The sequence below is a fragment of the Ciona robusta genome, chromosome 8, assembly GCF_009617815.1.
Source record: "Ciona robusta chromosome 8, ASM961781v2".
Lineage (NCBI taxonomy): Eukaryota > Metazoa > Chordata > Ascidiacea > Phlebobranchia > Cionidae > Ciona > Ciona robusta.
In genome coordinates this window covers 2213157-2230701 of record NC_143242.1, presented here as the reverse complement: position 1 = coordinate 2230701, position 17545 = coordinate 2213157, and the positions used below count along the sequence as shown (strand labels likewise).

Below are 17545 nucleotides of genomic sequence, written 5' to 3'. Positions count from 1 at the left end.
GGTCATGTGTCGTTGCAATAGAATCGATAATAAAACAAGAACAAGTCAATATTAAAATGGCTAAAACAAACTATAACAGAACCTTTTAATTCATCAAAGTTGAAAGAACAAGAAATCACAGATCTAATGCATGAGCACGTATAAACTAATAATTTGAATAGTATTAATTAACCCTATTACTACAATGGTCGACTGAGATCGATAAAAAAAACAAATCAAAAGTAACCAACAAAGCGGGCATTGGTGACTGTAGAGCAGTAGGTAGAATGCATCTACTCGTGTATTATAACTCATTAAACTTAAGACGTATAAGGATTGACGTTTGGTAAAGAATAGGTGTAAATACGCTTTGTACACCTCCTGTACCATGTGTTGACATGTAAACTTACACTAGTTATCTATAGATTCGATATGACTACTACCGGGCACAAAAACCACATTTTTGAGCACGTTAGTGGTCATATAGATCCTTTTTCGTCGAACAGTTGTTCTTATTGTTGTAGTTGTTGTTTTAGCGACTTTTTAACGCACTTACCTCATTTTTTAATTCTAGCACCTATTCTTTAATTTCTTGATTGAAATCAAATCATAATATATATTTATAATTTTTAAACTAAGTTTTCAGAATTGAAACCGCATAATTAGCGATTAATTAACAGTTACTTTACTGTTTGATCAAATGCGCCAAATTCAAAATGCACCTTAAAATTTAATAAAATAATTGTACTCTATAAAGTATTTTAAACTAAGCATAGTTTTATAAACCATATTGCATATGATCGCCTAATTAGCGAGTAATTAACGATTACATTCATGTTTGTTTATGGCGCTACATTGCTGTTTGATTTTTACTTAAAATGTACTTTACCATTGATTAATCGACTGTATTCGATACAATAATTTTAACTAAGTATAGCCTTATAAACCATAGTGTATAAAATCGTCCAATTAGTAATTAATGATAGTAATGCTTGCGAGTCAAGTAAACTGCCATGCATTGGGAAGTCGCTGGTAATCGGTAACTTTTGGCTTTGTTCACGTTATGCAAATATAAACAATAAGTATATATAGTATCAGTCTCATATATCTCTTATTAAAAGAAAACAAATCCAAAATAATTGTTACGGCAGGCGAGGATCGAACCCGGAACATGACGTTAGTAAAGCGTCGAGACAGGGGTTATATTGTCTGGGAATTTGGAGGACACGTGTTGGTGAGATAAGGAATCCTCACATCGATTCAATCAAACTATTTTCATTTAAGTGGGATGCATTAAAAGTTTTTGATCAAGCTCAGTCGACCGTTGTAGTAAAAGGGTTAATTAATACTATGCCTATTAATGAATGAATGAATGTAACTTACTTTATCCTCGCGTGGCCGGAAAACGACAGTCGTTATAACACGGGTTTAACACCTCGCGCCAGCTTACGAGTTACCAAGTATGTTACTTTGTAGATGATTATTTTTTGGGGGATTTTTTTCTCATTTTTATGTATGGCTGATAATTTGGACAACCCATTAGTGACCACTGGGTTGGAGCAATTGCCGTTAAGTGTCTTGCTCAAGGACACATACGCCCACAATGGTAGCAGCGACGAGCCTTGAACCCATTACCTCTGGGTTAGAGGCAGGCGCGCTAACCACTACGCCACGGCGCCGGATAGTTTACTTAACGTGCTCACGCATTAGATCTTTGATCTCTTGTTTTAAAGTTTATTTGAATAAATGCATAATTTTTTTAATGTTATCGAACAATTATAAAAATTAAAACATAAAATATAAATTTTATACTTTCAACTTTTTTAAAAATAGTTTTATTATTTTTTTGCATTGTAAACCATTTCGAATAGATGTCGAATAGACTCGATAATTAGTGCCGAAACAGCCGGAAGTAGACCGGCGAAAAACTTTGGTTGAGGGCGGAACGAACGCCTACTTTAGTTCATTTATAAAAATTACATACCTTTTTAGCAGCCGCAGATTTAAGTATTGAATTATACGATCTGGTGATCACATTTATATAAATTTGGACCATCGTCAGTGGATTAAAAGTCAAATTCGATAATGGTACGTGTAAAGGAAATAAAACTTGTTGATCTATACTTTAACTTAAACGAATCTTATCTATTACAACGCATATGTATCAGTGTATCTTTTAATAAATTATTTTACCGCAGTCAACGACTTTGCGACCGTATTTAAACGCAGTTCGAGCGACATTGAATGCCTCGATGTGTTTGGAGAATTTCAACTCACAAGTTGTGGAACGTCATGTTAAACCAGAGGTAATATTTTGGTGCTAGTGGAGTGGTTAGCAAATACGGTGGGGGGGGAAGATTCTTCAGTAGCACCAATATTTTGGGTACACCACTTGTATATCTATATTTATTAACTGCATATATATTGTCGTGGTAATAAATCAGTTTTACCTTAAGTTACATGACATGCACATTAATTACAGTAATATTTTACAATAGGACACACATCATTGTCAGACCTTGTCCTGTTATGTAAGGAATAAACAAATTTCATTTAGACTAAATTTCGAGTAAGTTGCGTAACAACTTGCAATACAGCTTCATTTATCCATTATACATTATGCAGGTTGAAGTAAAAACAAGCAAAGAACTTCTATTAACACCACTCGTAATTGCACGAAATGAAAAAGAAAAAGTTTTAATTGAATCATCCATTAACTCCATTCGCGTCAGTATTGCTGTCAAACAGGTACATTTTTTGCAATTATTAGCATAAACTTTATTCTCATAGAAATGCAATAGCTATGTAGTTAAGCTGGTGACAATCCATAGCCCATATTGGAATAAGGCATTTGCGCATTGTTAGGTTTACCCCAAAATTTATGCAGAAGTCTTATATAATGGGCTACAAAAAAATGTAAAAAAATATTGCCATTAAAAAACAAACTTTTTAATCTGGTCCCTAGCTTTACGATTTTTAACCTTTTTAACCAATGTAACACGAACACCGTATGTGTAAGAAATTTCATAGAAAAAATTAAAAAACATGTTTTAACACCAAACTAAAATTGCTGACAAAGATTCAATGATTGGATTAGTAATGCCAATTAGGAAATGCTTAATAACCGTCACAAGACTCTGCAAAACATTGGTTGAAAATCACAAGTGTAGCTAGCTTACCAGACTAAGTTTACTGTGGTGGCCTCAAACCTGGTTTTAAATGTAAAAAAAACATGCAGTTTAACATGAAAGCCAATATAGCCAGTACAAAATTATTCAAATTCATCTTAGTCACTATTAATGTTGAACAATTGAATATTTTTATTGCATTTTAAACTTTCAATGGCAGGCAGATGAAATCGAACAAATTCTGTGCCAAAAGTTCATGAGGTTTATGATGATGAGAGCTGAGAATTTTGTTGTTCTACGAAGAAAACCAGTTGAAGTGGGTATCATGTATAGGAAAAGTTTTGCTATAGCCATACCCATTTATGTGTTTAGAATGTGTGAATACCAGTCTTCTGTACATGTGTACAATTCCAATTTTAAAATTAAAAGTTCGGTCTTAGAAATTATTTCGGATCTATAAATCAATTGTTAAAGGCAAAAGCAGAATGAAGTATTCCTTTTGTCTTAATCTGCCACCTTGTTTAGTTTATAAGTTGTAAACTAAAACTAGTATGACAACTATAGTAATAAAGCATATACATGTATGTTTTATGCTCATGTAGTGTGTAGTGTCTACAACAATAAGGTCAATTTAAGCTATACTTTAGCTTCAAGTCAAGGCTTTTCCTTAATTGTGTATTTACTATTTAACTATTTTTTTCTATTGCAGTCTGTGTGTATAACAATAAGGAAACTTTTACTGGTAATTATCATTTGTTTTGATCTTCAGGGATACGACATCAGCTTCCTCATCACCAACATCCACACGGAGCAGATGCTCAAACACAAACTCGTTGACTTTGTGATTCACTTCATGGAGGAGATCGATAAAGAAATAAGCGAGATGAAACTCTCTGTGAATGCAAGAGCAAGAATCGTAGCAGAAGAATTTTTAAAAAAGGTGACTTGTTATGGCAGTTTGGTATATCAATGTAAAAGCTATGAGTTTCTGCCTTGGGCCTGGTCACTACACTAGTGTTTTTCACTTCAAAAGCAAACTTGTGGTCAGATTTTTAGTATGTTGTCATGAAACTTGTGTATTTGTTACAACAATAAAATAGATTTATTTTTAATTTCATGTTTAATAAATTTAAACTACACTTCTGTAAATTAGTTCTTTAATGTTTCTGTATGATTCAGGATGTATATTAATTTGCAAATTTTCTTTTTACAGTTTTGAAACATTCCATGAGGTGCCCACTCAAATCACTGCACTCGCAAACAAATTTCAACAAGATTTTATTAAAAGTTTTGCTAGAGCAAAATCTTTGCCTGATGCACTTGTGTAACTGTTTGCAGCTTTATTTGTTCTGCAGCTGCTGTATATTAATCAAGAGCAGTCATAATTAAACCTATCTCATAATAATGATTGCTATCCATGACCAGTTACATTGAATTCTTATCACAATTAAATGTTACTGGTCAAGTTTAGTTTGGTAAATTTTCCATCATACCCAGCGATTTTGGTTCTGAAATTTTAAAGGCCTTTTTTGCCGTATTTAAATTAATTTCGAATATGATTATGTACGCAGTGTAACGATGTATATATATGTGATATTATAATGGTCAAAGTCAAAAGATCGTGGCAAATTTTGTGTTACTTGATTGTCACCAAACGCATGGTATTATTATTCATGCAGTTATTTTACACAAGGTCCTAGAAATTCAGCTAGATTTAGCCAATCACCCCAGCACCCTGATAGTTAAGTACACCAGAATGGATTGCGTTTTAGGACAGTCTTTTTCAAACTTCTTAAAAATCTGCCTGGTGGACCCTTTGCACATTTTTTGATATTTCACAGCCCTATAAAAATCAAAGAAGGCTATCCCGAAAATGCAAAAATCATACCATTGAAATAAAAAGCAAAAACTATGAAATATCTCTGAATAGCAAAAACTATAAAATATATCCCTCTGAAAACTGCTGTGCGGACTCCGTAGTTGGTCCGCAGAACCTAGTTTGGGAACCGCTGCTTTAGGAATTCATGCAACCGGTGACTCCTGTCTTGCCACAACTCAATGTCCCAAAGTGATGTTCTCAATTTGTAGTGTTTTAACCCAGAAATTTAGGCAGCTACATTTTAATGTGGAAGATCTACACATTAAAGATGTTGTTTTTTAGAGGATACTTAGAAGCAGCCCTATTGTTCTTAAACACTTGTAACTATGCTCCAAAGGCAGGCGTTTTTAAGTTCTACTGATTCAATTCTAGAGCCTTTTATTCACATTACAATCACACACCTGTAAACTAATTGTACAGTGGAGCCTTCATAATTTCTGTGAGGGAACTTAAAGTCTATTCACATAGTACAGCATTACACTATGAGATCGGCAAGCAGTGATTTATGTACAATAACACCAATACGGGCGAACAGGAATTAAATTATTAAATAGTTTAGGCATGAATTTTCTAACGCAAAGAAATGAAAGAGGCAAGCGCAATGTTTTAACTCAAACTGCTTCAGCCACTAATAGTGGTTTAAGAAGCAATCGTCATGAAAGTTGCTTTCAAGAGAGAAAACAACATAAAACACCGTTGCTTGCCAGAAAAGTAAACCAGCTGCCAACCAAGTAACCACCAGAACTAAAACACGAACCTAAAATTTGAGGATGTATTTCAAATTGACTATGGCTGTTGCGACAAAAAGAATTAGAATTGTAAGCCAGAAATACTGATGATTAGATTGGTGGTTACTTAGTTATTGCAGCTGGTATTTAACCTCAGCAACCACTTTGGTCAATGGCTGCACCAGATCTCTTCGTTACATTTAACGTGGTGAAGAGCTGTAAAAAAAAATTTAGTTATTATATTATCAATAAAGGCATCTTATATTGTATAGTCACTAAAAACTCGAATACGGTAAAATAATGTGGTTTTATGATAGTTATTGAGATTATACAAAGTATAGTAGGGTGAGAGAAGATAGGGCACACTTTCTTTGGATTTTCTCGTCCAATTTGGTAGTAAACAAAGAACATTTAAAGAATTTTAAAGCCATATCTTCATGACTCCCAAATACTGTTGTTAATTGGTTAAAACATGATCAGGACATTTTGAATATTATGTGTTAAAGGTGTCCCATCTTTTCCCACCCTACTATAATATGCTAGTTCCAAACCTCAGCAGTAGTTGGATGAATTCCAATTGTTTGATCAAGTTGAGCTTTGGTGATTCCACATTTCATGGCAGCAGCAAAGCCTTGCATTACTTCACCAGCATTTGGACCAAGGTAGTGCAAACCTGACGAATAGTGAAAGGAACATTAAATTTAGTTTGTATTCAAAGGCACTTACACTTTCTCTCAAATGTAGAGCTTAGAAGATTAATTAGTTTTATCTGATACTTAAAGAGTGTACAGTAGTTAATAGGTTATCTTTTCCATAAAAACTTGTGCTGTATTTGCTATTGCTTTTACAAACAGTGACTTGTATATCATAATATTGAGATATATTGTAGTCAGAAAACAGGAAATTAACCACGTAGCTGATATTTCCTTCTCAGTCAGAAACAGAGCTGTGAATTCAGCTATGCAGACCCGCAACACAATATACAATGGCAAGTATAGAATGCTAATACAAATATCCAATATGCAGCTATGTATAAGATACAGTAATAGTTGATAAAGTGGTATATAGATTTTGGCTCACCAATCACTCTTTCACTGTCCAACTTGTTGGTGATAGCTTTCACATAACAAGTATTGTTGTCATGGCCAGGCACTGACCATTCTAATGGCCACACATTTGTGTGGTAGACCTGAATGGAAATAAAGTTTTTGTAATTATACAATGTAGCTCCAATTAAATGATAAATCAATGCAATAAACAGGTTGCCAGTTGTCACTTTAATTATACATAGGATTTACAGTTTAATGATAAATCAATACATTTAATAGGTTTTCAGTTATCACTGCTGTATGTTATATAATATAGGGTATTCTCAGTGTTTATATAAGTGCTAATTTAAATAACTCACTTCCAAGTTGTCTTCTCCATACTTTGCAATAGCTGCTTCTTCTGAAAGTCCACAACAACTGTATTCAAGTGGAGTGAACACTGTAGTGGGGACACCTTCGTAGTCACACTGTTGGTAAATGCAAGTCATTTATATCGTATATCATAATTGAAGACGTCAAACACATTTAAACCTAAATTTATGTAAGACAAAGCTGATACGCCATCTATGGTACTATAAAAAAAAGCAATTTTTATTAATTACACCCAAATTTAATGCAAAAAGAGAAACCTGATTGATTGAATAAATGTAACTTAATTAACCTCACACTACACTCTAACCTCTGATCTAAAGGCACCTTCGTGTTAGCCATATATCACAATTAAATACATATATCAGTTTGTATGTAGCATACCTTGAGTGTTGAACCACCATATAATCGTTCTGATAGAAGTCGACCAGCATGGATTGCTACAGGAGTTAACTCTGGTCTTCCTTCACCATTGTCTCCAATGCAGAAAATATTTTCCACATTTGTTTGATCATAGTCATTTACTGGAACTTTTCCATTTCTATGGGATTAAACAACAAAAAACATTGGCTTTAAATGTGTTACATACTATTCTATTAGGGTGAGGTCCTACAGTTGGGGCATGAGAGGAAATTACAATTTAGGTCTAACTTTACCCAACTTTTTTTATTACTCTAAATATCTTTGTAACTTGGATGTTCTTGTATTAAACCATTGAAGAAAATGAAAGTGAAAATGCGTAAAAGATTTTCGAATTGGGTAGGATCATGTATTATGCAAGACTTAAATCAAAGTGTGATTCTAAGCATATACTATATATCAAATATAAGGTCGGTTTCTTTTACTTGCTAACTTGAACATTGATTTTGTCCAACCCGATGGTTTTGGTCACAGAGTCTCTTCCTATTGCCAGTATAACCTGTGTGTTGGTTTAATAATAATATATCAATATGTTTACATTACCAATGTAAAACAGACAAAAAATTGGTAGTTTTAGCTTTTGAAAATTCAGACATTTTTATAAACTACATTCACACAACGAAGCAAGGATTTTTTTGGTTTATGCAGAGTCAATATTTGTCTGGTAGTGGACAATGATATTAAATTGAGTTGTCAGCAAAATCTATGCACTAGTCAAACTCATTGTGTTTTTCCGGTGTGAGCTTCACACTACATACCAGTCCTGCAGTATTGAATACACAAAGCAATATTACTGTTACTGGTGTATAGAAATTCCATAGCGGCCAATATCCGTACCGTGTTATAATCTCCAGTGACCTCCTCTCCGTTTTCCGTCATTTTCCCAGTAACTCTCAGCAGACCTGGTTCTCCTGCTTCTACTTGCTCTATCTTGACAGGAACACATCTGGAAACAAAACCGGTTTACAGTTCATAGAATTGAATGAAATTTATTTCATCTCTTCAGTCACGATAATAAGGACCAGGGAAGATTACAAAAGCAAAATGACAGGTAGAAACAGTAAAACGACACATTTAAACACGCTTGTTGATAAAAAACAAGAAATTATGTTTTGGATAAAAGGGGATTGAACAACTTGTGTAGATATATTAGTTGCAACTTGCAAGTGGTATTTTATTGGTGATGCCAATTTGCAATAATAAATAATTTAATACCTTCTAAGAAACTGCACTCCTTCTTTTTCCATGTAACCAGCTGCTTTATCTGCCATTTGCTGGTCGAATCCTGTTAAAACCAGTATTGTTGATCGCTGAAGAATGACAGAAGTATGACACAGAACAACAAACTTATATAAATGTACATATTTCTTACAAATGCATTTTCCCACCAATTTAGAAATCTAATTCCTACTGGTTAAACAGCTCAAATATATTAACTGACCTCTTAAAAAGATGGAACGAACCATAACAGTTACATCAAGTCCAATCCCTTTTAAGAACCCAGCACATTCCAGTGCAACATATGATGCTCCAATCACCAGTGTCTTACCAGGACAGTATGGCAGTGAAAACAAGTCATCACTGAAAAAGTAAAACGTTCAAATTCATTATTTTGTAAATGCCACTTAAAAATGAAATAAAATAGAAACAGATTAGTTGCATTTGTAAGTCCGAAAAAAGATTTAAAAATATTTTTGGCTTGTTAGGGCAACATACTTTCAATTTGTGAAACGCCTAGATTGGTAACAGATAAGTTTAAAAAGGTTAAAAAAGGTACTCATTACCTTGTAATGCAATGTTCTTTTGCACCTGGTATATCAGGGTAGCGAGGTCTTTCACCAACTGCTACGATGAATTTATCTGCAGTCATCTTTGTCTCTTTACCACGCCTGTTCACAGTCTGTAATAAACAATCATGTTAGTTAAATGTTCATTGTGTGCTCTGATAAAAAATACTTTTTATTGAGCGTTTATTCCTAGTTTTTTAACTATAGCAAAAACAAGATAGTTCTACATGAGTGAATAAACAATTACCGTTATAGTGTGTTGGTCTTCAAACTTTGCATAAGCGTTCACATAGTTAACTTTCTTCTCCCGGAGTTGAACCCGGTACCCCCAGTTTAAAGAGCCAATGTAGTTTTGCACAGCTTCTACCATGCCCTCCCATTTGTTTTTCACTATTTTAAAAAAGAGTTATGTACACGTATTTATGCTAAAACTGAAAAATGTGCACCAACTCTGGTGAAATTTATGGAATATTAAAAAAGAGAACAATGCATTATTAAAAAATGTAACCCAAAAAGATATATCATATTTACCCTTAATATCCACACATAATAGAAAAATCCTTCAAACAATGAAATCATTACATACCTGGTTCTGAGGTTAACTGCCATCCAAATGACTTTGCATCTTCAATGCTTTTACCCAGCATTGAAGCTTGGTGCATAAGTTTCTTTGGAATGCAACCAACATTGACACAGGTGCCTCCCAATCCCCACGAAACACCCTTTGGGGTTGGTTGGACAAAGTCGCATACTGCCACCTAAACATTATGTTATATTTATATTATACATTTGATATTTTTATGTTTACATACCGATACCATATATATGTTGTTTTTTTATGTTAATTTGTGTTTTTATGTTAATGTTTATACAACAAATTATCACATTTTGCCTTTCCAATCATACATAGCCGATTCACTTTGTTGTATGTTTATATTACCATTAATATAGTATATGAGACAATATATGCAAAACTTATTTTTATGTTAAGTATATTTATTATATATACCTTTTTTCCAAGTTCACTTGCTCTTTTGGAAGCAGCCAATCCCCCAGAACCACCACCAATCACAATAAGATCGTATTCATATTCATGGGTGGATGAAGGTGCCTCAATCATTTTTAACAACAGGCCCTCACTGTGTGCCTGGCAATATAAATACAATGATAATGTCAGGTGTCAATACCATATCTTCGTGAAAACATCTGCGAATGACTGATCTGTTCTTTTGGTTAGGTGGCTTGAATGGTGCAAGCTACAAATGTATTTAATGTGATGGAAAAAACATTGTGTGCTAATCAACAATTACCCTTAAATTAAAGAATTACTATACTTTAAGCACCATCAAGAAATATTTAACAGATTAAGCATGAAAGTACAAACAATAACATAGGCCTATTTAAAATGTAACATTTTAAAATTACTTTAAAAGTTGTATCACAGCCCCCCAAGTGCCGGCCTTTAATGTAAACATTGGGAACAGTTTGTTGTCCAGAAACTTCCAACAGTACTGCTTGAACTTCAGCTGAATTTTCTGCAAATTATAGTATTGTCAGTATTCTTAATCGGGTTTTATGACATAGAGTCTTGGGAAATGGTAAAATATCTCATTCCTACCAAGTTGATTAATTTCCAATGCCTTGTACGTAACTTTTAACTCATCGAATAGGGATTTGACCTGAAAAGATTTGTAAAGGTATTCAGACAGTACATCAAACCATTACTAAAAATATCAATTTACCTTAGAGCAAAATCCACATGTAGTTTTACTGAACACCATCACAGGATTATCCTTTATGTTCTGCTCGACCAGCGACCTCACGTTTTCCGTAGGCGGCATCTTGGTTGAGTACGTTGTCCACAGACTCGAATATATCTTTGTGTAACGTCTGAAGCCCTATGAATTATGCGTGTAATGATTTTCCGCTCTGAAATTTACATGCATGAGTACAAAATCTACGCTTACCGATAAAATAAATGACATTCAGCGCGTTGTTTAGTCGTCGTTTAATTGATAAAACGATTGTAAATTAGAAAGTTACACCCGATTTTTGAGCGTTCTATCGGTAACTGTCTCTTTCGCTTACTAGTTATTATCTACACACATTACAAAGCGCTTGATCATTAGACGTGAATGCACCACGCGTTGTGTTAATGTTTGACCCAGACGCGAATTTTACAGAAATAACTGTGGAGTCAGAATGATGCTGCCTTTTTCGCGAGTTGCGATTGGGCAGGATTTTGTAATGTCATGTTGCGTCAGTTCTGCAAACTATGAATTGCGAAAGCGGTAATCACCGACCTAATCCGATATTGTCCGATTCTCACGTTGGTTTCTTTTATTTTACGCATACTTTTTCTTTCTCTACAGCCGCAAAAGCTTTCTATTGGCTAATTATTGTGGGCGTGTTTTCTGTTAACAGTACGCACGCTTTAACATTAAAAACCTTGTACGGTATTACCGTATTTACAGAGAAGCTACAGTGCTACACGATCATAAACTTAAAAGATGCTGCGTCGGGCGACTTCTAGTATTCTATCGCAATACTACACTAAAGGAATAAAAACAACCTACTTACTTCGGCAAGCAAGTACTGCAATACCAAACGCCAACTCTCATAAAGGAAAGCTTTCGGCTACCGAAATAATTGAGGTAAGCTGTCGTAAAAACTTCGGTAAAGTTTCTTATGCAAAATTGTAGTACTAACCTAAGACATAGATGTCTGGTTTTAATACTGTACACCCCTTATTTCCCTTGTTTTCAACGAATATTGTTAATAGTGAAACAAACCGTAGTCACTGCCTTACCATGTAAGTACTGTTTGTCACACAAATCTTGCTGTTTATAAAGAGTTAGATAAAATGGGGTTAAAAGTTCAGTTCTGTACAATTATTAACTTACAAGTGTTTGTCATGTCGAGTGCTCGTACAATGAAATTGAATAATGCTACATCACATTCTAAATATTCATGAGCAAACATAAAAATTATGGTTATTTCTATAATTCTATTGTATTTCATAGTGTAAAAATTATTTATCAAACATAACTAATCACTAATGCTAATGCATATAAATTTTATTCAAAACTTTTTTCTGTTTTTTATTGCTTGGGCTTTGGGGTAAACGGACATTAATGTGGCAATAAAAAACAATGCTTTCAAAAGCAACTTATTATAATCTTACGAAAAAAACATTATTAATGGAAGTATAGGGTAATAATACAAATACTAATCATACAAGATATTATGCAGTCTATATTTTCTGAGAAACCTTAACTTTTTCTCTTTTTTTTCACAAAAGCAAAATATCTCCTACAAACTTTTAACAGTCTTGTTCTAAAGCTTTTTTTCTATAATTTATTATTTTTAATTAAATACTTTCTTTTAAACATAAGCTTACCCGCAAATAACGTCTATTTGACTAAAAAGCCCTGAGTTTTATAACTATATAAAGCACAAGAAGTAACCAAAGCATTACACTTGGTCCAACTATGTGGTAAACACTTTTGAAAATCAAAAAGGCAATTTTATAGTGAAAAAAACAAACGAAAAAAGTATAGAATGTTCGTAAAATTTAAAATTAAAATATACCAGCAACAGGGTACTTAAATATGTAGCAAATACCTGAGTTTATAATAAATTTATTATGAAAGACCTTCTTACAAACAAAAGTTTAGCAAACCCCATAAAAAGATTTTTTTGTTATTTTTTTGTTTCATTTAGTAATTTGTGTTGTACCGAAAAAATTGCCAGCTAGAATAACAGTAAGGATATAAAATAAGCCAAATAAATGTCCCCTTTACCCACAAGAGCTGTTCACTATAAAATGTTCTTTTTAGCAGGCTAGTAAGGTTGTCCTTTCTTCCCCCATTGTTTTTTATTACCCCACTTTACTGTGTATGTATAAATCAGAATTAAATTTATTTTGATGAATTATATAACTTTTCTTACAGAACAGATTGATATGTACACTCTTAGTTATTAAATTGTGTATATAATTTGCCTTTCTTATCACAGAGGGAACGTCAGTATGGTGCGCATAATTACGACCCTTTACCAGTTGCCTTATCTGCTGGAAAAGGTGTTCATGTGTGGGATGTGGATGGGAAGAAATATTTTGATTATTTGAGTGCTTACAGCTCAGTCAATCAAGGACATTGTCATCCAAAAATTGTTGACGCTCTTGTGGTGAGAATTTATAATTTGGGTTTGAAAGTAGTGCTTTTATAGTTTGGCCAAATACCTTTATTTAATTCTAGTAATAATATATCAAGAAAGGATTAGTTTTAATACATTTCGTTGCAGTTGCACCGGTAAAATAAAAAAAATAATTCTTATAAAAAAGGATAACCCTCGCAATCAATATGTGAAAATAAATATAAAAGTTAATATGCATGTTGATAGAGCCAAGCATCAACACTTGCAATCACTTCAAGAGCTTTCTACACAGATGTGCTTGGAGAGTTTGAAGAATATATAACTAAACTCTTTAACTTTGATAAGGTCTTACCCATGAACTCAGGTAATCATGTGCAGTATTATTATAGCATAAAATATCGCATTCATAAAGTTATACTTTACACAGATTTGACAGAGAACAAATTAAATTCTTAATGAAATAAATGAGTATATAACTCACGCTTACTAAATGCTCATTATTAACTGGTTTTGAATCTGTGACTCAGTTTTGATCTATTAAATGGATTACAGGTGTTTTATAAGACAATTCCAAGCTAAATGAATGTAATGAATGAATGTAACTTACTTTATCCTCGCGTGGCCGGAAAACGACAGTCATTATCACATGGGTTTTACCTCTGGGTTACAGGCAGGCACACTAACCACTATGACACGGCGCCGGACAAATAATAACTGAATGTTTATTGCAGGTGTTGAAGCTTGTGAGAGTGCATGTAAGCTAGCTCGACGATGGGCATATGATGTTAAAGGTGTGCCTAACAACGAGGCACGGATTGTGTTTGCTTCTGGAAACTTCTGGGGTCGTTCACTTGCTGCTGTGTCTGCCTCAACAGACAGTGACAGCTATGGGGGGTTTGGTCCATACATGCCAGGGTTTTCTATTATTCCTTACAATGACCTCTCTGCACTGGAGGTGTGTACTTCATCCTTTTTCATTGGTGTATAATAAAGGCATTCTATGGTGCGGTAATTGAACCATCAACCATTCCAGCATATTTTAATGTATTTTTTTCCCTAAATTATTTTGTTTATTAATATTAATGTTAAAAATTTAAAACCATTTTTTTCATATTTGTTGCAAAACTAGGTGGAATTAAAAAACCCGAACACAGCAGCATATATGGTTGAACCTATACAAGGAGAAGCAGGGGTTGTTGTTCCCGATGAAGGATATTTACGAGGTGTTCGAGATTTATGCACCAAACACAATGTGTTGTGGATAGGGGATGAGGTAAGAGTGGTTGACATAGTGTTTTAAATTCAAGCTTTAACTTAAGTGGCACTTCATATGTGTGGATAATGAAGGGCAACAACAAATAAAATATATTTTTCATCGGAATAATGTATGGGAACACAAAACCATTTTCGCTCATGTAATATTAATGATAAAATAAAACTTAATCAGCTCATTTAACAAGTGTACAAACACATTCTGTAGGTTCTGTATAAATAGGAGATAACTGGTTTGTTCAGGTTCAAACTGGTCTTGGTAGAACTGGAAAACTCTTGGCATGTGATCACGAAAATGTAAGGCCTGATATCCTTGTTCTAGGTAAGTATTATAATGGTTTGTGTTCTGCAAATAGTGTTGTATATTTGAATATGTGATGTGGTTTCATTCTACTTAATTAAAACAGGTCAATAATATTAAGAGTATTGTATTTTAATGTTTTGTATTTACCCGGCGCCGTGGCGTAGTGGTTAGCGCGCCTGCCTGTAACCATTAGGTAATGGGTTCAAGGCTCGTCGCTGCTACCATTGTAGGCGTATGTGTCCTTGGGCAAGACACTTAACGGCAATTGCTCCAACCCAATGGCCTTTAATGGGTTGTCCAAATTATCAGCCATACATAAAAAAAATGAAAAAATCCAAAAAAAAATAATCACTCACAAAGTAACATACATGGTAACTCGTAAGCTGGCACGAGGTGTTAAATCCGTGTGATAACGACTCGTTTTCCAGCCACGCGAGGATAAAGTAAGTTACATTCATTCATTCATAATATAAGAGTATTGTATTAAAATGTATGCCTAAAAATTGTACACAACAGTATGTGTGTTACTCTGCACAATAACACTTATTAATTTAAAAAAAAGGTTGATTTTTCTCAGGTAAAGCATTGTCTGGTGGTATGTACCCTGTCTCAGCTGTGCTTGCCAGAGATGAGGTGATGCTGACTATAAGACCAGGTCAACATGGATCAACGTATGGTGGAAACCCTCTTGGCTGCAAAGTGGCCATGGCTGCCTTGGACGTAAGTTTTTAGAAATATATGTATATGGTTTTGCATGTTGTACTTAAGCTAGCACTTATTGTGGAGCTTCTGTGTTGCTTGATATGTGTTATTAGAAATGTTGCAAGCCAATATTATGTTACGAAACACGATACTGTAATATAATGACCCTTTGTTGTTATTCAATCATTGAATGTTTGTGTTTGAGCTGATTTTCCTTACATTTTACTGCTTAAGCAATAAAGGTTTACCTTTTTTACGTTTTACCTAACGGGATTGCCCCAACCCAGTGGTCACTAATGGGTTGTCTAAATTGTCAGCAACACGATATAAGAAAAAATATATATATTTAAAAAACAATTACCTATTAAGTTTGTAAGCGAGCATGAGGTGTATGAAAAAAGAACACCTATGTTATAACAACTGTTTACCGGTCATACAATGGTAAAGCAAGTTACATTTAAAGTAAAGTATAAATAACAGTTTCAAGGAATTAAAAATGCTTGTCTTTGCAGGTTCTGCTGGAGGAAAATCTTATTGAAAACTCAGAACGTCTTGGGAGAAAAACTCGATCTTTTCTCTCCGAACTTCCAACGAATGTTGTGGCAAAGGTTCGGGGCAAGGGATTGCTCAATGCCATGGTCATCAACAACACTAAAGGTTTTTAAATGTTTTCTTGTTTTGGTTTTCAATTCTGTTTGGGTGAGGTCCCATGGTATGATTACTTTTGATTCAGGTTTAAGTTGCTTCATTGCTTTCATTGCCCCAATACATTGGTTTAGATTTTTTTGTTTGCAAATATTTTCATTTTTAAACTGGGGAATAACTGGATTTTAAACCTGAACTGATTGTTGTATTATGTCACATATATGTAAAAGCTCAATTGTAGTTAACAAAGTTGGTGTATTTTGTAACTCAACATAAAAAAATGTTTGGTTTATCAGTCTCTGATTAATAACAATGTATAAACAGAGTTCAATGCATGGAAAGTCTGCATCCGCCTTCGAGATAATGGATTGCTGGCAAAACCAACTCACAATGACATCATAAGATTTGCTCCACCACTCTGTATAACAGATGAACAGCTCGATGAAAGTCTTGCCATTATTTCTCAAGTTATCCACTCATTTTAAAATCTCAGTAGCCAAGTGCATACAAAGTTTCAGTTTTAATATTTACAAATATTGAAACGAAAATGGCATGCATGTCAAAATTGTGTGGTTTCTCATAACTTTTTGGTAAATAATTAATTTCTACTGTGAGTTTGACATCAGAACTCTTGAAGCATTGTAATTATGTAGGAAAAGTTTTTAGTTTTGGTGTAAGAAGTAAATTTGTGTAAAAAACTTTCTGCTTTAATAGTCCCTGCATTGAAACATATTTTGATTTTATTCATTTTTTTTTCTTTTCCACAAGTTTAACTTTTTCCTGAAACACTTTTCCATAGTTTACAGTACTATTTAAACCAGGAAGAACTGCCATACACAGTTACAATGATATTTTATAAACTCTTGTGTCGCAACTCAATGCCTTCTTAAAATGTAGCAATTAAATTGCGTTTTATATTTATTTTACCCCCAAGTAAAATCAGACTGTAAACTGCTCTAGTTTGTTGTAGCAAAAATATTAAAACCATTGTATCAAAGAGGTTGTAATTTATAAGCGTGCGCGCTCCCCTTTGAAAGTACAGAACTAAAGAAATACTCACAGCACTACCAGTGGACAATGCGCACAACGCTTCGTAATTAGATTACAATGCAAGAGTAAAAAAGC

General features: G+C 33.8%; 3 protein-coding genes across 3 annotated transcripts; 2 read left to right on the top strand and 1 right to left on the bottom strand.

The window, feature by feature from the left end:
- The first annotated feature begins 1906 nt into the window (after positions 1 to 1906).
- Positions 1907 to 4724, top strand: LOC149732187 (actin-related protein 2/3 complex subunit 4). The gene is made up of 6 exons (XM_089883473.1): positions 1907 to 2067; positions 2178 to 2285; positions 2605 to 2727; positions 3328 to 3423; positions 3877 to 4047; positions 4321 to 4724. Exons 1-6 carry the CDS (start codon positions 2065 to 2067, stop codon positions 4324 to 4326), a joined length of 507 nt encoding a protein of 168 aa, XP_089739599.1. The 5' UTR covers positions 1907 to 2064; the 3' UTR covers positions 4327 to 4724.
- A 749-nt stretch (positions 4725 to 5473) lies between these two features.
- LOC149732186 (thioredoxin reductase 1, cytoplasmic-like) lies at positions 5474 to 11507 on the bottom strand. The gene is made up of 17 exons (XM_089883462.1): positions 11307 to 11507; positions 11082 to 11237; positions 10958 to 11018; positions 10765 to 10874; positions 10349 to 10486; positions 9926 to 10097; positions 9587 to 9729; positions 9337 to 9452; positions 8994 to 9133; positions 8768 to 8837; positions 8390 to 8498; positions 7978 to 8051; positions 7517 to 7673; positions 7123 to 7230; positions 6795 to 6903; positions 6266 to 6387; positions 5474 to 5930 (listed from the first exon to the last, which is right to left on the bottom strand). The coding sequence occupies exons 1-17, from the start codon at positions 11322 to 11324 to the stop codon at positions 5862 to 5864; spliced, it is 1872 nt and encodes a 623-aa protein (XP_089739588.1). The 5' UTR covers positions 11325 to 11507; the 3' UTR covers positions 5474 to 5861.
- Positions 11508 to 11723: 216 nt separating this feature from the next.
- Positions 11724 to 17417, top strand: LOC149732185 (ornithine aminotransferase, mitochondrial-like). Its single transcript, XM_089883464.1, has 9 exons — positions 11724 to 11993; positions 13357 to 13527; positions 13744 to 13861; positions 14229 to 14452; positions 14627 to 14770; positions 15013 to 15091; positions 15651 to 15793; positions 16288 to 16432; positions 16745 to 17417. Exons 1-9 carry the CDS (start codon positions 11850 to 11852, stop codon positions 16903 to 16905), a joined length of 1329 nt encoding a protein of 442 aa, XP_089739590.1. The 5' UTR covers positions 11724 to 11849; the 3' UTR covers positions 16906 to 17417.
- The last annotated feature ends 128 nt before the right edge of the window (positions 17418 to 17545 follow it).

Coding starts and splice junctions, on each gene's coding strand:
- LOC149732185 (XM_089883464.1), top strand. CDS start 11,850: ATGCTGCGTCGGGCGACTTCTAGTATTCTATCGCAATACTACACTAAA. Junction 14,771..15,012: donor TGTTGTGGATAGGGGATGAG/GTAAGAGTGGTT, acceptor TGGTTTGTTCAG/GTTCAAACTGGTCTTGGTAG. Junction 16,433..16,744: donor GGTCATCAACAACACTAAAG/GTTTTTAAATGT, acceptor ATGTATAAACAG/AGTTCAATGCATGGAAAGTC.
- LOC149732187 (XM_089883473.1), top strand. Junction 2,728..3,327: donor TCAGTATTGCTGTCAAACAG/GTACATTTTTTG, acceptor TTTCAATGGCAG/GCAGATGAAATCGAACAAAT. Junction 3,424..3,876: donor TACGAAGAAAACCAGTTGAA/GTGGGTATCATG, acceptor TTTGATCTTCAG/GGATACGACATCAGCTTCCT.